This window comes from Oryx dammah, unplaced genomic scaffold (assembly GCF_014754425.2).
Source record: "Oryx dammah isolate SB20612 unplaced genomic scaffold, SCBI_Odam_1.1 HiC_scaffold_2, whole genome shotgun sequence".
In the NCBI taxonomy this organism is placed as follows: domain Eukaryota; kingdom Metazoa; phylum Chordata; class Mammalia; order Artiodactyla; family Bovidae; genus Oryx; species Oryx dammah.
This window is the reverse complement of record NW_024070186.1, coordinates 90,932,150-90,951,250: the sequence shown is the minus strand read 5'-3', so window position 1 is coordinate 90,951,250 and position 19,101 is coordinate 90,932,150. Positions and strand designations below refer to the sequence as shown.

The 19,101-nt window shown below is 35.5% G+C and overlaps 1 protein-coding gene across 1 annotated transcript in view; it reads left to right on the top strand.

Moving 5' to 3' along the window:
- STXBP5L (syntaxin binding protein 5 like) overlaps positions 1 to 19,101 on the top strand; it is a 344,970-nt gene that overhangs the window by 80,059 nt on the left and 245,810 nt on the right. The window contains exons 4-5 of the mRNA XM_040250785.1: positions 5,352 to 5,433; positions 9,470 to 9,570. Coding sequence (XP_040106719.1) covers positions 5,352 to 5,433; positions 9,470 to 9,570 — 183 coding nt within the window. The remainder of the gene's footprint in view (positions 1 to 5,351; positions 5,434 to 9,469; positions 9,571 to 19,101) is intronic.

The window sequence follows — 19,101 nt, the reverse complement described above, 5'->3', positions numbered from 1 at the left end:
AAAACATTACTGTTGCCTACAGATCTTTCAGGTATTTTTCCCCTCAAATTTTTCTAAGTTAAACGTTGTGATAACTGGTTTTTCTTTGTTTTCCATGGTACAGTCTTTAAGTTATTTTTCTTTTACTTTGAGCCACTCCTTCGTTTTCAACTTGCTGAGCAGGCAGGCTTTTCGTTTCCACGGAAAAGAATTCCTACGGCTGCGGGTAGGCGTTCTTATTCCACCAATCTTTTGTTGTGCTTTTGGACCCAGTGACTTAGGTGGAAAAGTACAACGTATTCTTCCATGATGGATATAATATGATAATAAGAAACTGGGATCTAACAGGACCCAGGGAACTGAGAAGCTGGAAGGCACACCAGGAAGGCTGCAGTGTGTTTTATGCAAATTGTATGCTGCCCTAGTAACTTTTCCATTAGAGGTTTTGTAGATCAAGAGTAAAGAATCTTCTGTGCATGAGACAAGAAGTAGGAACCCTCCTGCAAGCTACGTAATTTTCTTAGAATTATATAATGCCTTTTTTTCCCCTTTGTGGTAGACCTTGTCTGATATGCATATTGCTACCCCAGCTTTCTTGTTTTTTTCATTTGTATGAATGTTTTTTACCTATTCCCTCACTTTCAGTCTGTGTGTGCGTTTAGCTCTGAAATGAGTCTCTTATAGGCAGGATATAGATGTATCCTTTTTTTTTTTAAATACAGTCAGCCACCTTATATCTTTTGACTTGAGCATTTAATCCATTAACATATAAAGTGATTATTGATTGGCATGTATTTATTGACATTTTGTTTCTTGTTTTTTGTTTTATGATTCTGCTCTGTTCTTGCCTTGTGGTTCAGTTATTATTATTTTTTTTTAGTGTCATGCTTGTGTGCCTTTCTCTCTTATTTTTGTGAATCTGTTGTATGTTTTTGATTTGTAGTTAACTGGGATTTATATATGTTGATCTATATGTCAACTTGTTACAAAGTGGTAGTCATTTAAGCTTAAACACGTTCTAAATGATCTACATATTTTACTTCCTTCCCCCATGTTTTTGTTTTTGATGACATATTTTACACCTTCATATTTATCCCTTAATTGTTTCTTGTACTTGATTTTACAATTTTTGTCTTTTAATCTTCACATTATCTTTTTAAAGTGGTTGATCCATAGTCTTCACTATATATTTGCCTTTATTAGTAAGATTTTTCCTTTCCTATGATTTCTTACTTCTTACCGTAGCCATTTCTTTTCTACGCAGGGAAGACTCTAGCATTTCTTTTAGGGTCAATTTAGTATTGAACTCTTAGTCTTTGCTTGTCAGAGAAAGTGTTTTTATTTCTCTTCCATTTCTAAATGATAATCTTGTGGAATAGAGTATCCCAGGTTGTAGGCTTTCCCCTTTCAACTCTTTAAATATATCATGCCACTCCCATCTGGTCTGCAAAATCTGTAGAAAAATCAGCTGATAGCCTTATGGTGTTCCCTTGTATGTGACTTTTTGTTTTTCATTTGCTGCCTTTACAATTAGCTCTTTATTTGTAAGTTTTTCCATTTTAGTTATAATATCTCTTGGTGCAGGTCCCTTTGGTTCATTTTGTTTGGGGTCCTCTGTGCTTCCTATATCTGGATGTCTGTTTCTTTCTTCAGGCTCTAGAAAATTTTAGCCACAATTTCATCAAACACATTTTAAACTCCTTTCTCTATCTTTACTTCTTGGACCCCTATAATATGAATGTTAATATGAATGCTTGATGTTGGCTCAGTGATACCTTAAACTGTCCTTACCTTAAAAAATTTTTCTTTTTCCTGTTATAATTGGGTGATTTCCATTATTCTGTCTCACAGATTTGCGTGTGCATTTTTCTTTGTCGCCTAGTCTGTTAATTCCCTCTAGTATGTTTTTCATTCCAGTTGTTATAGTCTTTTTTAAAAATATAAATTGATTTATTTTAATTGGAGGCTAATTACTTATAATATTATATTGGTTTCTTTTTCTCTGACTGGTTCTTTTTTATATTTTCTAGTTCCTTGTTTAAATTCTCACTGTATTCATCTATTCTCTTTTCAAGTTCAGGTCAGTTCAGTTCAGTCGCTCAGTTGTATCCAACTCTTTGTGACCCCGTGGACTGCCGCACGCCAGGCTTCCCTGTCCACCACCATCTCCCAGAGCTTGCCCAAACTCATATCCATTGAGTTGGTGATGCCATCCAACTATGTCATCCTCTGTTGTCCACTTCTCCTCCTGCCTTCAGTCTTTCCCAGCATCAGGGTCTTTTCAGATGAATCAGTTCTTTGTATCAGGTGGCCAAAGTATTGGAGCTTCAGCTACAGCATCAATCCTTCCAATGAATATTCAGGACTGATTTCCTTTAGGATTGACTGGTTGGATCTCCTTACAGTCCAAGGGACTCTCAAGAATCTTCTCCAACACCACAGTTCAAAAGCATCAATTCTTCGGTGCTCAGCTTTCTTTGTGATCCAACTCTCACATCCATACATGACTACTGGAAAAACCATAGCTTTGACTAGATGGACCTTTGTTGGCAAAATAATGTCTCTGCTTTTTAATATGCTGTCTAGGTTGGTCATAGCTTTTCTTCCAAGGAGCAAGCATTTTTTAATTTCATGGCTGCACTCACCATCTGCAGTGATTTTGGAGCCCAAGAAAGTAAAGTCTGTCATTGTTTCCATTGTTTCCCCATCTCTTTGCCATGAAGTGATGGGACCAGATGCCATGATCTTGGTTTTTTGAATGTTGAGTTTTAAGCCAGCTTTTTCAATCTCCTCTTTTACTTTCGTCAAGACACTCTTTAGTTCCTCTTTGCTTTCTGCCATAAGGGTGGTGTCATCTGCATGCATATCTGAGGTTACTGATATTTCTCCCAGCAATCTTAATTCTGCCTTGTGCTTCATCCAGCCCAGCATTTTGCATGATGTACTCTGCATATAGGTTAAATAAGCAGGGTGACAGCCTCGAAGTACTCCTTTCCCAATTTGGAACCAGTCTGTTGTCCCGTGTCCCGTTCTTACTGTTGTTTCTTGACTTGCATACTATTTCTCAGGAGGCAGGTAAGGCCGTCCAGTATTCCCATCTCTTGAAAAATTTTCCACAGTTTGTTGTGATCTACACAGTCAAAGGCTTTGGCGTAGTCAATTAAGCAGATGTTTTTCTGGAATTTTCTTGTTTTTTCTATGATCCAACAGAATTGGCAATTTAATCTCTGGTTCCTCTGCCTTTTCTAAATCAAGCTTGAACATCTGGAAGTTCTCTAGTCTTTCCCATTCTATTGTTTTCCTCTGTTTCCTTGCATTGATCACTTAGGACGACTTTCTTATCTCTTCTTGCTATTGTTTGGAACTCTGCAGGTTTTTAAAGCCATTCAGGAGACTCATCTTCTTGATTCCAACATAATGACTGGGGTGCCCAAACCCGTCATTCCTCAGGGAGAACCTCCCAACCTGTGATATCCCCTTCTATTTCTGTGCTTCCTGCTAGGCACTGGTCCTGATCACTTTGCCTTCCTCACTACCTGACTCTATGTGGATCTTTCTTTACACCCTTGGTTGTAAAAGAACCTTTCTGCCAGTCTCTAGTTTATTTTTAGCAAGCCTCACATGTAGATCTATTTTTGATGCATCCAACAGGAGGAGGTGAGCTCAATGTCTTCTACTCCACCATTTTGATCTCTCTCCATTTCTTTTATTTAATGTATTTTGTTTTCCTGATTTTGTTCAGTTCTTTCTCTGTGTTTTCTTGCATTTCATACAGTTTAAGATGATTATTTTACATTGTTTGTCAGGCAGATCATAAATCTCCATTTCTTTGGAACCAGTTACTAGAGCTCTATTACTTTCCTTTGGTGGTGTCACATTTGCATAATTCTTTGTCGTCTGTGTAGCCTTACATTGGTGTCTGAGCATTTGTGGAAGCAAACACCTCTTCCAGTCTTTACAAACTGGTTTCATGAGATAAAAACGTGCTGTCTGTTTCCTGAGCTGATAGGATTACATCCATAATTGCTGTTGTGAAGCATACACGGGAGCCAGTTTTTGCTGGGTCTACAGTGGCATCTACGATTTGTGGGCTTGTTACTGGGTCTTGGGCTGGTATGGATGGATCCTTTCTGGTCCCTGGGTGGATGTGACTGCCTGTTGTACCTTGTTCAATAGGGTAGGACTGGGACAAGAGTCCGCTTTAGGGTCCATGTGTGGGTCCTCAGCCAACAGGTCCTTGTGCTAGGGTTGTTTATGGTGTATTGGGCCCTCTCAGAAGTTCTGAGATATAGACAGGAGGCTGTCCTGTTGGGTATATTTGGTAGCAGGACTGTTCACAGACTGCTGTTGGGAGGGAGTGGGATTCGGTGTAGGGCCCTTTCAGATCTCCAAGTAGGAGTGTTTCCTACTGGGACACTGGTCATTCAGGATTGTTGTAGACTGGCAGACTATGGATATGAGGTAGCTGGAGTTATATATAGGGGCTTATATATAGAGAGTCATATATAGTTGTTTTTTTTTTTTTCAGAAACTCCAAGGGCCAGGAGTATCTCCTGTCTAGTCTTTGTGTCAGCAGAAATTCTAGCATACTATGGCAGTGAAGGGGCTTGAGCTGAGTATAAATCTTTTTTAGGATCTTAGAGGGACCAGACAAACATGTTTCCTAAGGAGTTCCTATGCCAGCAAGATTGTTCCTAAACTGTGGCTGAGACCTGCTGGAGGTCTGTTAGGGGGCCATTTCAGAATCAACAGTCTGATGAACCTTGCTTCCAGGGGCTCTCCTCCAAAGGTGGAGTGAGCTGGAGCTGGTTCAAAGGCCACTTCCTGGTCTACAGCCAGGAACAAGTTCTTGATTTTGCCTGTTAACCTGATACATGGATGAATGTGACTCCTCTGGATCTCTTGACATATGGGATTGCTGGTGACAGACCCAGAGCCAAATGGGATTGTAGCTAAATTCTCAGGGGAACAGAGCTATTTCTGTTTCTATAGCTGAGACCACAGTCAGTGAGTCAGCTGCCTAGAGGCAGTTCTGTCTCCTCAGTGGAGAAAATGGACTGCACCTTCATAACCTCCAACCTGGATCCTGAAGCTCCTGAGAATGCACTTTGGTCTGTGCATGCAGAGGCAAAATTATTGTTGTTGAGGGGGGTTGATGTGTGAGGGACATTTTATTTAGCCATTTTGCTGACAAACAATGCTGTATAAGATACTTTCCATTAACTAAGACCATGATTTTTCAACCCTCTATTTACAAAAATAAAGGTAAATAATAAGCCAAATGTTGGGTGCTAAGTAGGTTAGTTTTTTTCTTTATACATGAATATTGATGCTAATTAAAATGTTAGAATCCTTGACCTTTATTATTTTAGACTTGGAAGACCTGGTGTTGATTGTTATTGTCAACATGAAAGTGGTGCGGCTGTCCTGCAGCTCCAGTTCTTAATCAATGAGGTAAGGATCTTCTTGAATATTTATATCTCACACACATTGTGTAATTGTTTAAATAGTATTTTTCTACATGCTTAAATATATATACATATGAAATATTATTCATGGTGACATTTTTCATTAAAAGACTGCACTCCTGTATTTGTTAATTTATTAAATTTTAAAGGAGAAAATTTGGATTACCAGAAGATCCTGTTATTGTGATTATGTAGCATAATTTATAGATTAGTTGTTTAAGTGGTTTTAAAAAAAATTACTAAAATCTTTTGATTGCCATACCATTAAACTTTCCCTCTACACTCTCCTTTCACCAGTTGTTTATTCACCTAGTGTTAATTTTCATGTTTTGTCTTTATCTTCCATAAATAATCTTTTCAGTTTTATAATTTGAATGCATTTTTCTGTATCTTTATAATCATTTGTTGGTATATGAGTGCATAGCTATTTTGACAATTGACTGCCTACCCTATTCCTATTTTTATAGACCTATGGTGATGAGGAACTCCCTAAAGACAAAGTTTGTAAAGCTCAGAAAGTATAGTTGAAGGCTTCTTAAGGCCTTGTTGACTCATATTTTTACAATGAATCCTTTAGTTAGTTAGTTCAGTCGCTCAGTTGTGTCTGACTCTTTGTGACCCCATGAATCGCAGCACGCCGGGCCTCCCTGTCCATCACCAACTCCTGGAGTTCACTCAAACTCACATCCATCTAGTCAGTGATGCCATCCAGCCATCTCATCCTCTGTCGTCCCCTTCTCCTCCTGCCCCCAATCCCTCCCAGCATCAGAGTCTTTTCCAATGAGTCAACTCTTTGCATGGGGTGGCCAAAGTACTGGAGTTTCAGCTTTAGCATCATTCCTTCCAAAGAACACCCAGGGCTGATCTCCTTTAGAACGGACTGGTTGTAGTCTAGAACTCTTTTATGTTAAGTGAGTCAGTCAATACAAAAATGTTTTAGGAGTTTATGCCATACGAAATTTGAGCACTTAGCAGAGTGGGCTCAGTATGTTGAGAGAAAAACATGAGGTATCATTGGTCATTTTCTTATGGCATAAATGATGATCTTTTATTTGACAACTCTATGTATTTGCATATATATATATCTTTCTAAGAATTTTTACTCATAAACATGGGTAAAATATTTCATATAGCTTTGTATCAGTGACACCTGAGATATGAAAAATTTATGATACTGAAACATGTCCACGTTTCACTTTTCTTGACTCAAAAATCTTTCTCAGAAGGCTGTGAGGTTCTTCTTATTGACAGACCTAGCATATTTCACCCCACTCCAGTACTCTTGCCTGGAAAATCCTATGGACGGAGGAGCCTGGTAGGCTGCAGTCCATGGGGTCGCCAAGAGTTGGACACGACTGAGCGACTTCACTTTCAGTTTTCACTTTCATACATTGGAGAAGGAAATGGCAACCCACTCCAGTGTTCTTGCTTGGAGAATCCCAGGGACGGGGGAGCCTGGTGGGCTGCTGTCTATGGGGTCGCACAGAGTCAGACACAACTGAAGTGACTTAGCAGCAGCAGCAGCAGCATATTTCATGTGGTAGGCATATTTACTATGGGGTACCAAAATGAGAGAGGGAAATAAAGAAGAGCAGGGAAAAGATTTTTTTAAATATTTTATTGTAATAGCTAGTCATTAGTATCTAGAATGACAGCCTTTTTGAAATCTCAGTGTTACACTGTAGCTCCCAGAGCAAACTGTGGGAGATGATGAAGGACCAGGGAAGCCTGGTGTACAGCAGTCCATGGGCTCGCAGAGTCAGACACGACTGAGTGACTGAACAGCAACAACTTTGTAGCTCCTAGTTGAAAGATCTCAGTCCTTTGCCGTCTGTATAGATGTTTACTGGTAAGCATAAATTGTTTCCAGGTGATTTTCTCTGGGTCCTGTCCTCTGAGAATTCTCTTCAAGGCCTTAAATTTGCCTCTGTGCTGTTATATAACTAAGAATAAATAAAGACAAGCCTTCAGAACTGACAGGCCTGCCAGTGTTTATGTTGTCTATCCTGAACTACTCTCCTTGATCTGCCTTTAAATTCAATTTCTGGACCTTTTCCCAAACTTCCCAGCCTCTGACCTCATGTCACATGTTTTTATTCAATCTTTAATCTTCATAGGTCTTCATTAGCAGTGCTTCTTATAGATTTGTTTTTGTAAATGAGTCCTAGACCACCCTGCTGATGGGTGTTATGTCTCTGCCGGCACTGTTACGTTCAGAGGTTCTGTTTACTTCCTTTAAATGCTGTTATCTCCTAGTTTTATCATAGTATTAATAATACTGACTTCCTTCCTATATTATATATTCAGCTATTACACTAAGGTATTATTAAACATCTGCTGGTTTATTTTACTTTCATTGCCTTTGGCATAGTATATATGTTTTGTATAGCACGAACTACATTTTATTAATTTCATGTATCATGAAATGATATTATGTTTTATTCATTATTCATTTTGTATATCATGGTCTATCGTCACCCTGTCCCAAATGAATTTCTACCTTCCTGAGAAATGAAGTCACTGTTCTATAACTCAGAAAAATTGTAGCTCATCAAGTACTTCTAAGAAATCCTAATAATTTTCTAGTTTGAATATGTAAAGTATTTGAGAATAGCTTACAAATAAAGCAAGCATACAAAGACAAAAATCCTCAAGGCGTGTGTAGGATTCATTTTATTGCATGGAGTGTAATTACCTGTGAGATCATGTTAAAATATATGTATCAATGTATACCTCTTTGAATATGTGTAATTTACATATTTGTATACAAATATGCAAATTACATTTTAAAACATTTTAATGGTTATACTCTGTTATGATTTTTGTTTTAAAAGCTATTTTTCTCTGAGACTAAAATCATAGTTATATATTGAATCGTGTCAAGAGAACCATCACAAGACACATGAGCATCTGTTTGTCTTAGGAATTGTTACAGAAGTGTCATTTAGATTCCTCTATTCATTAATTCCTAAAGAAGAAATAAATTCTAGGAATTTCAGTATAGCTCTTTCTAGCATTTACATTGGCTAATCATTTTGATATCTGTGGTTGAGTTAGTAAACTATGAAAGGTTACTTGTAACACAGTACTTTGAAAAATATAAGAAGAATTTTAGATATCTCAGGACTACCATGATTGTGCAAGATCAATTTTACAGAACACACTCAGTAGTCTAGAGTAGCTTCAGGCTCTGACATAGGGCAAGCATTGACATTTTTTGCTGGGAAATTCATAATGGCAAAAGTTCTGACATAGTTTTAAGATGATCTTAATTAACTCTGAAATAAGTAGTTTAAATATAAGAAATCATACATGGCAGCTAGTTCTGCCCATGTTGTGTCTGCCATACTAATAGGTAGAACCCATCCTATTTTAAATATTTGAAGTAGGATTCATTTGTATTTGGAGGCTTTGTATAAAAAGACTCATTATTTTTGTAGTTATACTGAATTCTAGTTGGAAAAATGTTTTCTTTTACTACAGATGTTTTGTTTTGTCACAGATGAATCTTCTTGAACTATGAAGACAAATTAAATTATATTAAGTATACTTTTTAGGAAGAATATGTACATCTCAACAGTATAGAAAATTTTTAGAAATGGTGAATTTTTATGTGATTAGATTGCAGTTTTAAAACTGAATTGGATATTTGCTTCTCTGTAGAGCTACATGATATATATGTAAATAGTAGAAACAAAAAGGTATAGCTTTTCACAAAGAAAATATAAGAAATCTTTAATAGTTACAATGATGCTTATAATAATAATCCCTCTATTGATAAATGCATATTCCTTGAGCTAATCATTCTCACCAATCCATATATGGTAGTTTACCTGCTTCTTCTACTTTAGCATTCTTAGGCTTCCTGACTGAAGTATGTTCATTGTCCTTCCTTGTATTTCTACATATATAAATACCAATATCTTAAAGAGCACTGAAAAATTCATTACATTAGTTTAGGTTTTGCTTCACAGAAAACAGAAATTAAGTAAATCACTCATTTTGTCTTCATTTTGTTCCAGGGTGCTTTGGTCAGTGCAGGTTCAGATGATACACTTCATTTGTGGAACCTTAGACAAAAAAGGCCAGCTATTCTTCATTCTCTCAAATTTAACAGAGAACGGTAAGAATGTAAGAGTTACACAATTTCTTAATGTATAAGAAAATGATTTGCTGAATGGGTTTCAGGTTAATTTTTGAAAAATATTTTAAAATAATTTTAATAGCGCTAAAAAATATTTATGCTTGCTTTTATAATAGTTTATTTACATGGAAAATTCACTGATATAGGTTCAGTCATCTTCTAGTGGAGAACTCCTAGCATTCTTCTCTTTATAAACCAGGACTTCAGCAATGGGTGATATGTTCTCTTTCTTAGGCCAGGGTGCCAAAAATCAGACCTAAAATTTAAAAGTCAAGTAAATACTGAATGTATTTCTATACATTTTTGATCTTGGAAATTACCTCCTACACTTTCACTTTTTTGCTTAAATTTTTTTTTACCTTAAAAAATATGAGACAGAGATTTTAGACATCCAAAATTGTTGGTATTAAGTGTTGAGCAACATTATACATTCAAGATAAACATTTTCAGAGATGATTTATTGATCAGAATTCAAATTCTTCCATTTTAGAGTGAAATAATAATTGGAAAAAAATTAACAGATATGGGGCAATTATTAGAACAGATATGGAAGAATTATTAGATTTTATTTGAAACTGTACAAAATTTTAATGTTTCTAGTGTTTGTTTTAACCAGAGCTAGAATATCACAGACATCTACTTAGCTGATAATCCATCTCAAGATGAAGTAAAATTTGTATTTTATTAACCATCTCTGTTATTTAACTATCAAATGATTTGATTTTTTTATTATTATTTGGGAAGCAGCAGGCTTTTTGCAGTGATTATGAAGGGCTAGAACAGGAAAATTTGATATTAATGAAAGAGAAAGAAATCTCTGAGAGGTAAATTTACACAAATTAGCAAGTACTAGTCACAACTGAGGTAGGTAGATAATAGAGACAGTCACTGCTGAGAACTCAAGAAAGTACTTATTTTATTTTGTTGAATGGTTATAGTTCATATGGAATCATTACCATATAGGCAGAGCTTAATGAAGTAAATGTGTTTTTATAGGTTTGATGAGAAGAAAGAATGGCATCTATACAGACATTCTTTTTTCTACCTGGAACTTTTTCTTCTCATTTGCATATTACTTAACCTTCAATGTTCTGAGTAATATTCATGAGTATTATATCCACAGTATTTTGGAATTCAGCATCAATGAAAGTTTTTATTATATCCAGTATTTTTTTGAGTGGAGAAAATTTATATTTTAGCTATTTGCTAAAACTAGGTAGAACTTCTTTCTTCATATCGATCTAATTTTGGTTTATCTTAAATTTTAATATAAGTAGTGTAGCATATAAGATTTCATATAAGCATATATATTTTCATATAAGATATGAAAAACTGAAAGAATAGTCAAGAGTTGTTATACATTTACTTGTATCTTTACTGCTAAAAATAGTACCTACTCAGGTAGGTACTATTGATTTTATCTCTTTCTCTGCTTGTAGCATTTTTTGTTTGTCAATATTTTGAGTAGATCTGGCCCTACAATTTTGTGTAGATGAGCAGAAAGAGTTTTTTCCCCCTTACAACTGGATTGTTGAAGGAAATGTTCTGGTTCCTTTTAAAGCCATTTTGGGGAGAAGAAATGATTGATGATGATGATTTCTAATTATAATTTTATTAACTCAATTGAGGTGTATTTAACTGGTAGCAATGTAAAAGCAAGCTGACAGATTTTGGACAAATTTAAACATTGGGAACTTTGTAGGCAATACCTATATTTTTAATTAACTTTTATTGGAATATAGTTGCTTTACCAATGTTGTGTTAGTTTCTGCTGTACATCAAAGCGAATCTGTTATATGTATACATATATCACTTCATTTTTAGATTTCCTTCCCATTTAGGTCACCACAAAGCATTGAGTAGAGCTCCCTTTGCTAAACAGTAGGTTCTAATTAGTTATCTATTTTATACATAGTAGTGTGTATATCAGAGAAGGCAATGGCACCCCACTCCAGTACTCTTGCCTGGAAAATCCCTTGGAGGGAGGAGCCTGGTAGGCTGCAGTCCATGAGGTTGCTAAGAGTCGGACAGGACTGAGCGACTTCACTTTCACTTTTCACTTTCATGCATTGGAGAAGGAAATGGCAACCCACTCCAGTGTTCTTGCCTGGAGAATCCCAGGGACAGAGGAGCCTGGTAGGAGGCCTTCTATGGGGTCACACAGAGTTGGACACGACTGACACGACTTAGCAGCAGCAGCAGCAGCAGTGTGTATATGTCAATCCAAACGCCCAATTCATCGCAACACCCCTTCCCCTTGGTATCCCTAAGTTTGTTCTCTACATATGTCTCTCTATTTCTGGTTTGCAAATGAGTTTATCTATACCATTTTTCTAGATTCCACCTGTAAATGACTTTATGTGATATTTGTTTTTCTTCTTCTGATTTACTTCACTCTGTATGACAATCTCCAGATCTATCCATGTCTCTGAAAATGGACTATTTAGTTCCATTTTATGGCTAAGTAACAGTCCAGTGTCTATATGTACCACATCTTCTTTATCCAGTCTTCTGTTGATGAACTTTTAGGTTGCTTCTGTTTCCTGGCTATTGTAAATAGTGCTGCAATGAACATTGGGGTGCATGTATTTTTTTGAATTATGATTTTCTCTGGGTTATATGCTCAGAAGTGGGATAGCTGGTTCATATGGCAGTTTTGTTTTTAGATTTTTGAGGACCATCCATACTGTTTTCTATAGTGGCTTTACTGATTTACATTCCCACCAACAGTTCCCTTTTCTCCACATTCTCTCCAGCATTTATTATTTGTGACTTTTTGATGATGGCCGTTTTGATCAGTGTGAGATGATAGCTCATTGTAGTTTTGATTTGAATTTCTTTAATCTTAATAATTAGTAATGTTGAGCATCTTTTTATGTATTTGTTGGCCATCTCTATGTCTTCTTTGGAGAAATGTCTATTTAGATCTGTGCAATTTTTCATTGGGTTATTATTTTTTTATATTGAGCTACCTGAGCTGTTTATATATTTTGGAGATCAATCCCTTGTTGGTTGCTTCATTTGCAAATGTTTTCTCCCATTTTGAGGGCTGTCTTTTTGTTTTGTTTATGGCTTCTTTTGCCGTATAAAAGCCTTTAAGTTTAATTAGGTCCCATTTTTTGTTGTTGTTATTTTCATTACTCTAGACGGTGGTTCAAAAAAGATCTTGCTGCAATTTATGTTAAAAGTGTTCTGCCTGTGTTTTTCTCTAAGACTTTTACAGTGTCTGGCCTTGAATTTAGGTCTTTAATCCATTTTGAGTTTGTTTTTGTGTATAGTGTTAAGTGTAATTTCATTCTTTTACATGTAACTATCTGGCGTTGCCTATTTTAATGCTTACAAAAACATGATATTTATCATTTTGAGAGAGATAAATTATCTTAACATTGAGAATAATCATTAATGTCACTATTTATTGTGGAGAGAATAAAAATCCTTAAATGTATGGTGAAGGCAAGGCTTAAGTCAGCAAAGAAGAATTTAAACAAGCATCTTTGGGCACTCTAAGCCCTCCTAAATAGACCATTTAACTATATAAATTTCTATATACCTGTCAACTGAAAGACAGATATACAGTGTGAGAGTTGTGAGTGAAGTTTTATTGAGTGTCTTACTGGGAACTATATGGCCTGGAAGATAGCTTCTCAGAAAGCTTTGAGGAACTGCTGCAAAAATGGTACTGAGGAACCAGTATCTACATTAATTTTTTTCACTGGGAGAAACATAGAGTCAGGCATAAAAGATTATTGTTAGTCAAAAAGAGAAGACATCTTAAGTTAATGATGTAAGTGCTTCTCTATGTATGGGAAGATGTAAGAATCTGGGACCATTGAAATTCTTTCTTAGATACGAATCTTAACTGTCTTTGGGCCATATATCCAAAACAGAATGCTGCATCCTGTTTTTCTCTCTCCTGAATTCCCCTCTGGGTGTACTTGCAATGAGTTGTTGCCGCTTAATCCTTGTATGACCGGAACGTTGGGCAACATTCTTTCATATCTTTATGCTTATGTAATATACATATATACATATTTAGTTCATATAGTTTGTAAATTTTAGTGCTTTTTTTTTGCATAGAGCACCTTCAATCTTTGGTTTTATAATCTTTGAAGGTGGCAACTAGGCTTAAATTGTTGATGATCCTTGGGTCCTCTCATATCTGACTTTATCAACCTAAATATGGAAGAAAAACTTTTTATTTCTGTGATGTATGATCTGAAAAATGAATAAAATCAAGCATTCACCTTTTAAGGCATATTAACAGTCATTGCTATCACTGATCATAAATTGTGTAACATTGGGGAAAGCCTAGAATTATTTTATATGATTTTCAAGTAAAATTCAACAGGGAGACTATGATATACAGATCATAAAGTATTTGTACTTATTATATCAGTTTATTCTTTTTCTATCTGTGGTATTCTGATAATTAATATCATCAAAACATTTCTAAATTAATATCATCAAAACATTTCTAAATTAGTTAAATTTCCAGGAAGAAATATTTTGTTAAGAACCTTATTTATGAAATCTCTAGCAAACTTGACCCATCAGTGTTAGCTTTGGGAACTATTTATAACCCAAATTTTAAAAACTGTATTGCTTTATAAAGATAATATGAATTATCCTCCTTAAAATTTTTCTTAAGTTATTAACATTTGCCTGGTTAGACATTCAAAGATAAAAAACATATGTACAGTGAAGGATCTTTCTTCCTTACATATAAGCAAATGTATATGTAATGTAATTTTCTATTTTATGTATTTATAGACAAATATGAAAGTATCATACATTTCTGTTACACAGGTTGTAACATGCAAACAGTTTTGTACCTTGTTTTCTCTATATATATTCTCAAGACCATTCCTTACCAACACATAAAGTGTTTCCTTATTCTTTTCTTGTGTGTGTATCCAAATATTACCAAACCATCAAGACTGTGTAAATATTAATTGTATGCCTCAAAATAATTTTACATTCATGTAACAAACACACAGTTCAAGAAAGAGAAAATTACTAAAACCACAGAAATCCCTCTGTGTTAAATAATTATTACCTAACCCTCAAATGTAACAAACACTATTTTGATTTCAAAAACTGTTGGTTTTGACATTTATAGATATGAAATTATACATATATATGCTAAGTTAAGTGAAGTGACTCAGTCGTGTCCAACTCTGTGGGACCCCATGGACTGTAGCCTACCAGGCTCCTCTGTCCATGGGATTCTCCAGGCAATAGTACTGGAGTGGATTGCTATTCCCTTCTCCAGGGGATCTTTACTTGTTTGTATTTGGCACCTATGCTCAACATTATATTTGGGAGTTTCACTCACGTTGCATGTAGCTTATTATTTTCATTGCTATGTACTATTCAATTTAATGGGTATTCTTTGATTTGATTAACCATTCTACTTCAATATATCCTGGTTATATGTTTGTATTTCCATTTAACTTTTAGAAATTGCTTGTCAGATTCCACAAACTCACTTGCTAAGATTTTGATTAGAAACATCTTGAAGCTGTAGGTCAGTTTGGGGAGAATTGACATTGCCTTGATGATGGAGAATGGCAGTATTGTTTGATTGTTGTTGACAATGATGACACTGATTCATTGGATGAATCACAGACAGGGAATTGAACATGGTATATATTATATCCCACCGCTTACTTAGGTATTCTTTGATTTCTCTAAATAACATTTATAGTTTTCTCTATAGAGGTCTTCAACATTTTTGTTGTGTTTAGTCATAAATATTTGATAATTTTAAATGCTATTGAAAATTGTACATGATGATAAAATGATAGTATATCTAATGTAAGTTGTACATGATGATAATTAAATTATATGTCATTTCTGTATTATTTTTGTTAGAGTATAGAAATATAATTTATTCTTTTTTCTGTATTCTGTCCTGTGACAGTGATTCCACCATTCTGTCCTCCAGCTCATTTATCCGATCTTCTGCTGCAATTATTCTGCTGTTGATCCCTTCTCGTGTCTTACTCATCTCTGTTTGTTCTTTAGTTCTTTTCTGTCTTTGGTAAACATTTCTTGGCTCTCTGTTATTTTTCCTAGATCCTGTATCATCTTCACTATCATTATTCTGAATTCTTTTCCTGGAAGGTTGCCTATCTTCACTTCATTTAGTTGTTTTTCTGGGGTTTTATCTTGTTCCTTCATCTGGGACATACTTTCTGCTTTTTCATCCTGATTTACTTTCTGTGTTTTGCTTTTTATTCTAGCCACTGTGGGACTGTGGTATTTCTTGCTGCTTCTCTCTGCCCTCTGATGGAGGAGGCTAAGAGGCTTTTGTAAGCTTCCTGATGGGAGAGACTGGTGGTGGGAAAAACTGGGTCTTGCTCTGGTGGGCAGGGCCTTGCTCAGTAAAGCTTTAATCCAGTTATCTGCTGATAATTGTTGTACTCCCTGCCTGTTAGTTGTTTGGCCTGAGGCAACACAGCCCTCTGTCTATGGTCAGGTTAATGGTGACCTTCAAGAGGGTTTACTCTAAGGGGGACCTTCCCAGCCAGGTGCCCCTGTTCCTGTGGTGAGCCCGTCTAACATTAGCAGATAGTTTTGGTTCAGTCCCCTGTGGGGTCACTGCCCCTTTCCTCTGGGTCTTGGTGCATGCAAGATTTTGTTTGTGCCATCTAGGATTGGAGTCTCTGTTTCCCTCAGTCCTTTGGAAGTCCTATAAGCAAATCCTGCTGGCCTTCAAGGTCAGATTGCCTGGGGATTCACAGTCCCTTTGTTGGATGCCCAGGCTGGGAAGCCTGATGTGGGGTTCAGAACCTTCACAACAGTGGGAGAGATTCTTTGGTATTACTGTTCTCCAATTTGTGGGTTACCCACCTGGCAGGTATGAGATTTGATTTTATTCTGATTGTGCACCTCCTACCATCTTTCTGTGGCTTCTTTGTTTTTGGACATGGGATATCGTTTTTTGGTGGGTTCCAACATTCTCCTGTCAATGGTTGTTCAAGAGCTGGTTGTGATTTTGGTGTTCGTGGTGGGGATATAAGCGCATGTCCTTCTACTCTGCCATCTTGAACTGGAAGTCCCTGGAAATATAATTTATTTTTATGTGTTGACCTTGTATCTAGTGACTTTGCTTAAATTCAATGAATAATTCTAATAGCTTCCTGTAGACTTTCCTAGGTACACAGTCATCTTCAAATAATAACAGTTTTATTTTCTTTATAGTTTCATATGTATTTATATTTATTTTTATTATTGTACTGGGGTTAAGACCTTGTATTAGTTATTTATTGCTATGTGACAATATTACCACAAACTCAGTGGCTTAAAACAGCATGCATTTCTTTTTTTTTTTTTTTAACAGCATGCATTTCTCATCTCAGAGTTTCTGTGTCTGGAAACTAGGAGTGGCCTAGATGAGTTTCTGTATCAGGATCTCACAGAACTACAATTAACATGACTTTCTGAGGGCTCTGGCCTCATCTGAGGCTTGATTGGGAAAGGGTCTATTTTCAAACTTATTTGGTTATGGGCAGCGTTCTGTTCCCTAGGAAATTGGTGGATTGAAGGCCTTCGTTTTTGCTGGCTGTTGACCAGAAACCACTGTCAGTTGCTTGCCATATGTCTTTCTCCAAAAGCCAGCCAACAGCCTAGCAGCTTCCTTCTTCAGAGCCAGTAACAAAGAGAGTCTTCTGATAAGATGAATGTTACAGTCACATGTAATTTAGTCATGAAAGTGATATCTCATGACTCTTGACATATTCAACTGATTAAAAGCAAATCATAGGTCCTGACACACTGAAGGGGAAGTGGATTTATGCAAAGGCAAGGATATCAGGAAGTGGTGATCATGGGGACAGCATTGGAATCTTTTCATCATAGGCTTCCAGTACAATATTGAATAAGAAGTTCAAGGACAATGTTTTTTTTAGGGAGATTATTTTCTATTATTTCATTATTTAGTATATATTTGCTGTAGGTTTTTAAATAGATACTGTTTGTTAGCAAGAAGTTTCTTTTGCTCCTGATTTTTATAAAGATAGATATATATAAAAATCATGAATGAATGCTGAATTTTGTCATGTAGTTCTTATGCATCTATTGTGATCATGTTATTTTTTCATTTTTTAAATCTGTTAATGTGGTAAAGGACATCACTTGATTTTTTGCATGTTAAATGACGCTTGTATTCCCAGAATAAATATAACTTTTGTGATATATTAGCATTATTATATGTGCTTCATTTGCTAATGTTTTGCTAATAAGTTGTTTAAGAGTTTAATATCTATGTTAACAAGAGCTTAGCATAGAAATTTCCTTTCTTTTGAGTTCTCTGCTAGGTTCTCACGTCATAGTTATCTTCATCTTATAGAATGAATGGGGAAATGTTTCCTCATTTCTATATTCTATCAATACTTGTGAAAGATTGGTGTTATTTCTTCCTTAAAGTTTGGAAAAAAAAAAAAAGATTCACCAGTAAAGCATCTGAACCTGGGTTTTCTCTGAGGTAAGATTTTAAATGGCATATTCATTTCTTTAGTAGGTTTAGGAATATTCAGATACTCTTTTTTACCTTCAGTCAGTTTTGGTAAGTTGTGGTTTTGAAGAAATTTATCCTGTTCATCAAAATTTTTAAATTTATTGGCTTTCACAGTAGTATCTGTAGTGATTTCTTGTCTTTCATCCTTTTTTTTCTTCCTTTTAAATCAAGGTAAAGCTGATTTACAATATTGTGTTTGCTTCAGGTGTACAGAAAAGTGATTCATTATATATATATATATTTTTCAGATCATTTTTCATTATAGGGGAGTGAGATAAGCTATTGAATATTGTTTCCTGACTTATACAATAAATCCTTGTTACTAATCTGTTTTGTATGTAGTAGTATGTATTCATTAACCCCATGCTCCTAATCTATCCCTCCACATCCCCTTTGGTAACCGTAGTTGGTTTTCTATGTCTGTGAGTCTGTTCCTGCTTTGTAAATAGATTCATTTGGATTTTTTTTTTTATATTTCACATATAAATAATATATAGTATTTTTCTTTGTCTGACTGCACTTAGTATGATATTCTCTAGGGCTATCCATGTTGCTGTAAATGACAATATTTCATTCTTTTGTGACTGAGTAATATTTCATTGTGTGTGTATGTGTATCCACATGTTCTTGTTTAAAATTTTTATTTTATATTGGGGTGTAGCTGATTAACCTGTGTTATTTTCAGGTGTATAGCAAAGTGATTCAGTTATACATATGTGTGTGTGTGTATTCTTTTCCAAACTCTATTCCCATTTAGGCTGTTATAGAATACTGAGAAGAGTTCCCTGTACTATACAATAGATCCTTGTTGGTTATCTATTTTAAACAAAATAGAGTGTATATATCAGTCAAAGATTTCCAATCTGTCCCTCCCCCATCACCTTTCCCCTTTGTAGTCATAAGTTTGTTTTCTAAGTCTGTGAGTCTGTTTCTTTTGTGTAAATACGTTCATTTATCATTTTTTTAGACTCCATATACAAGTGATATCA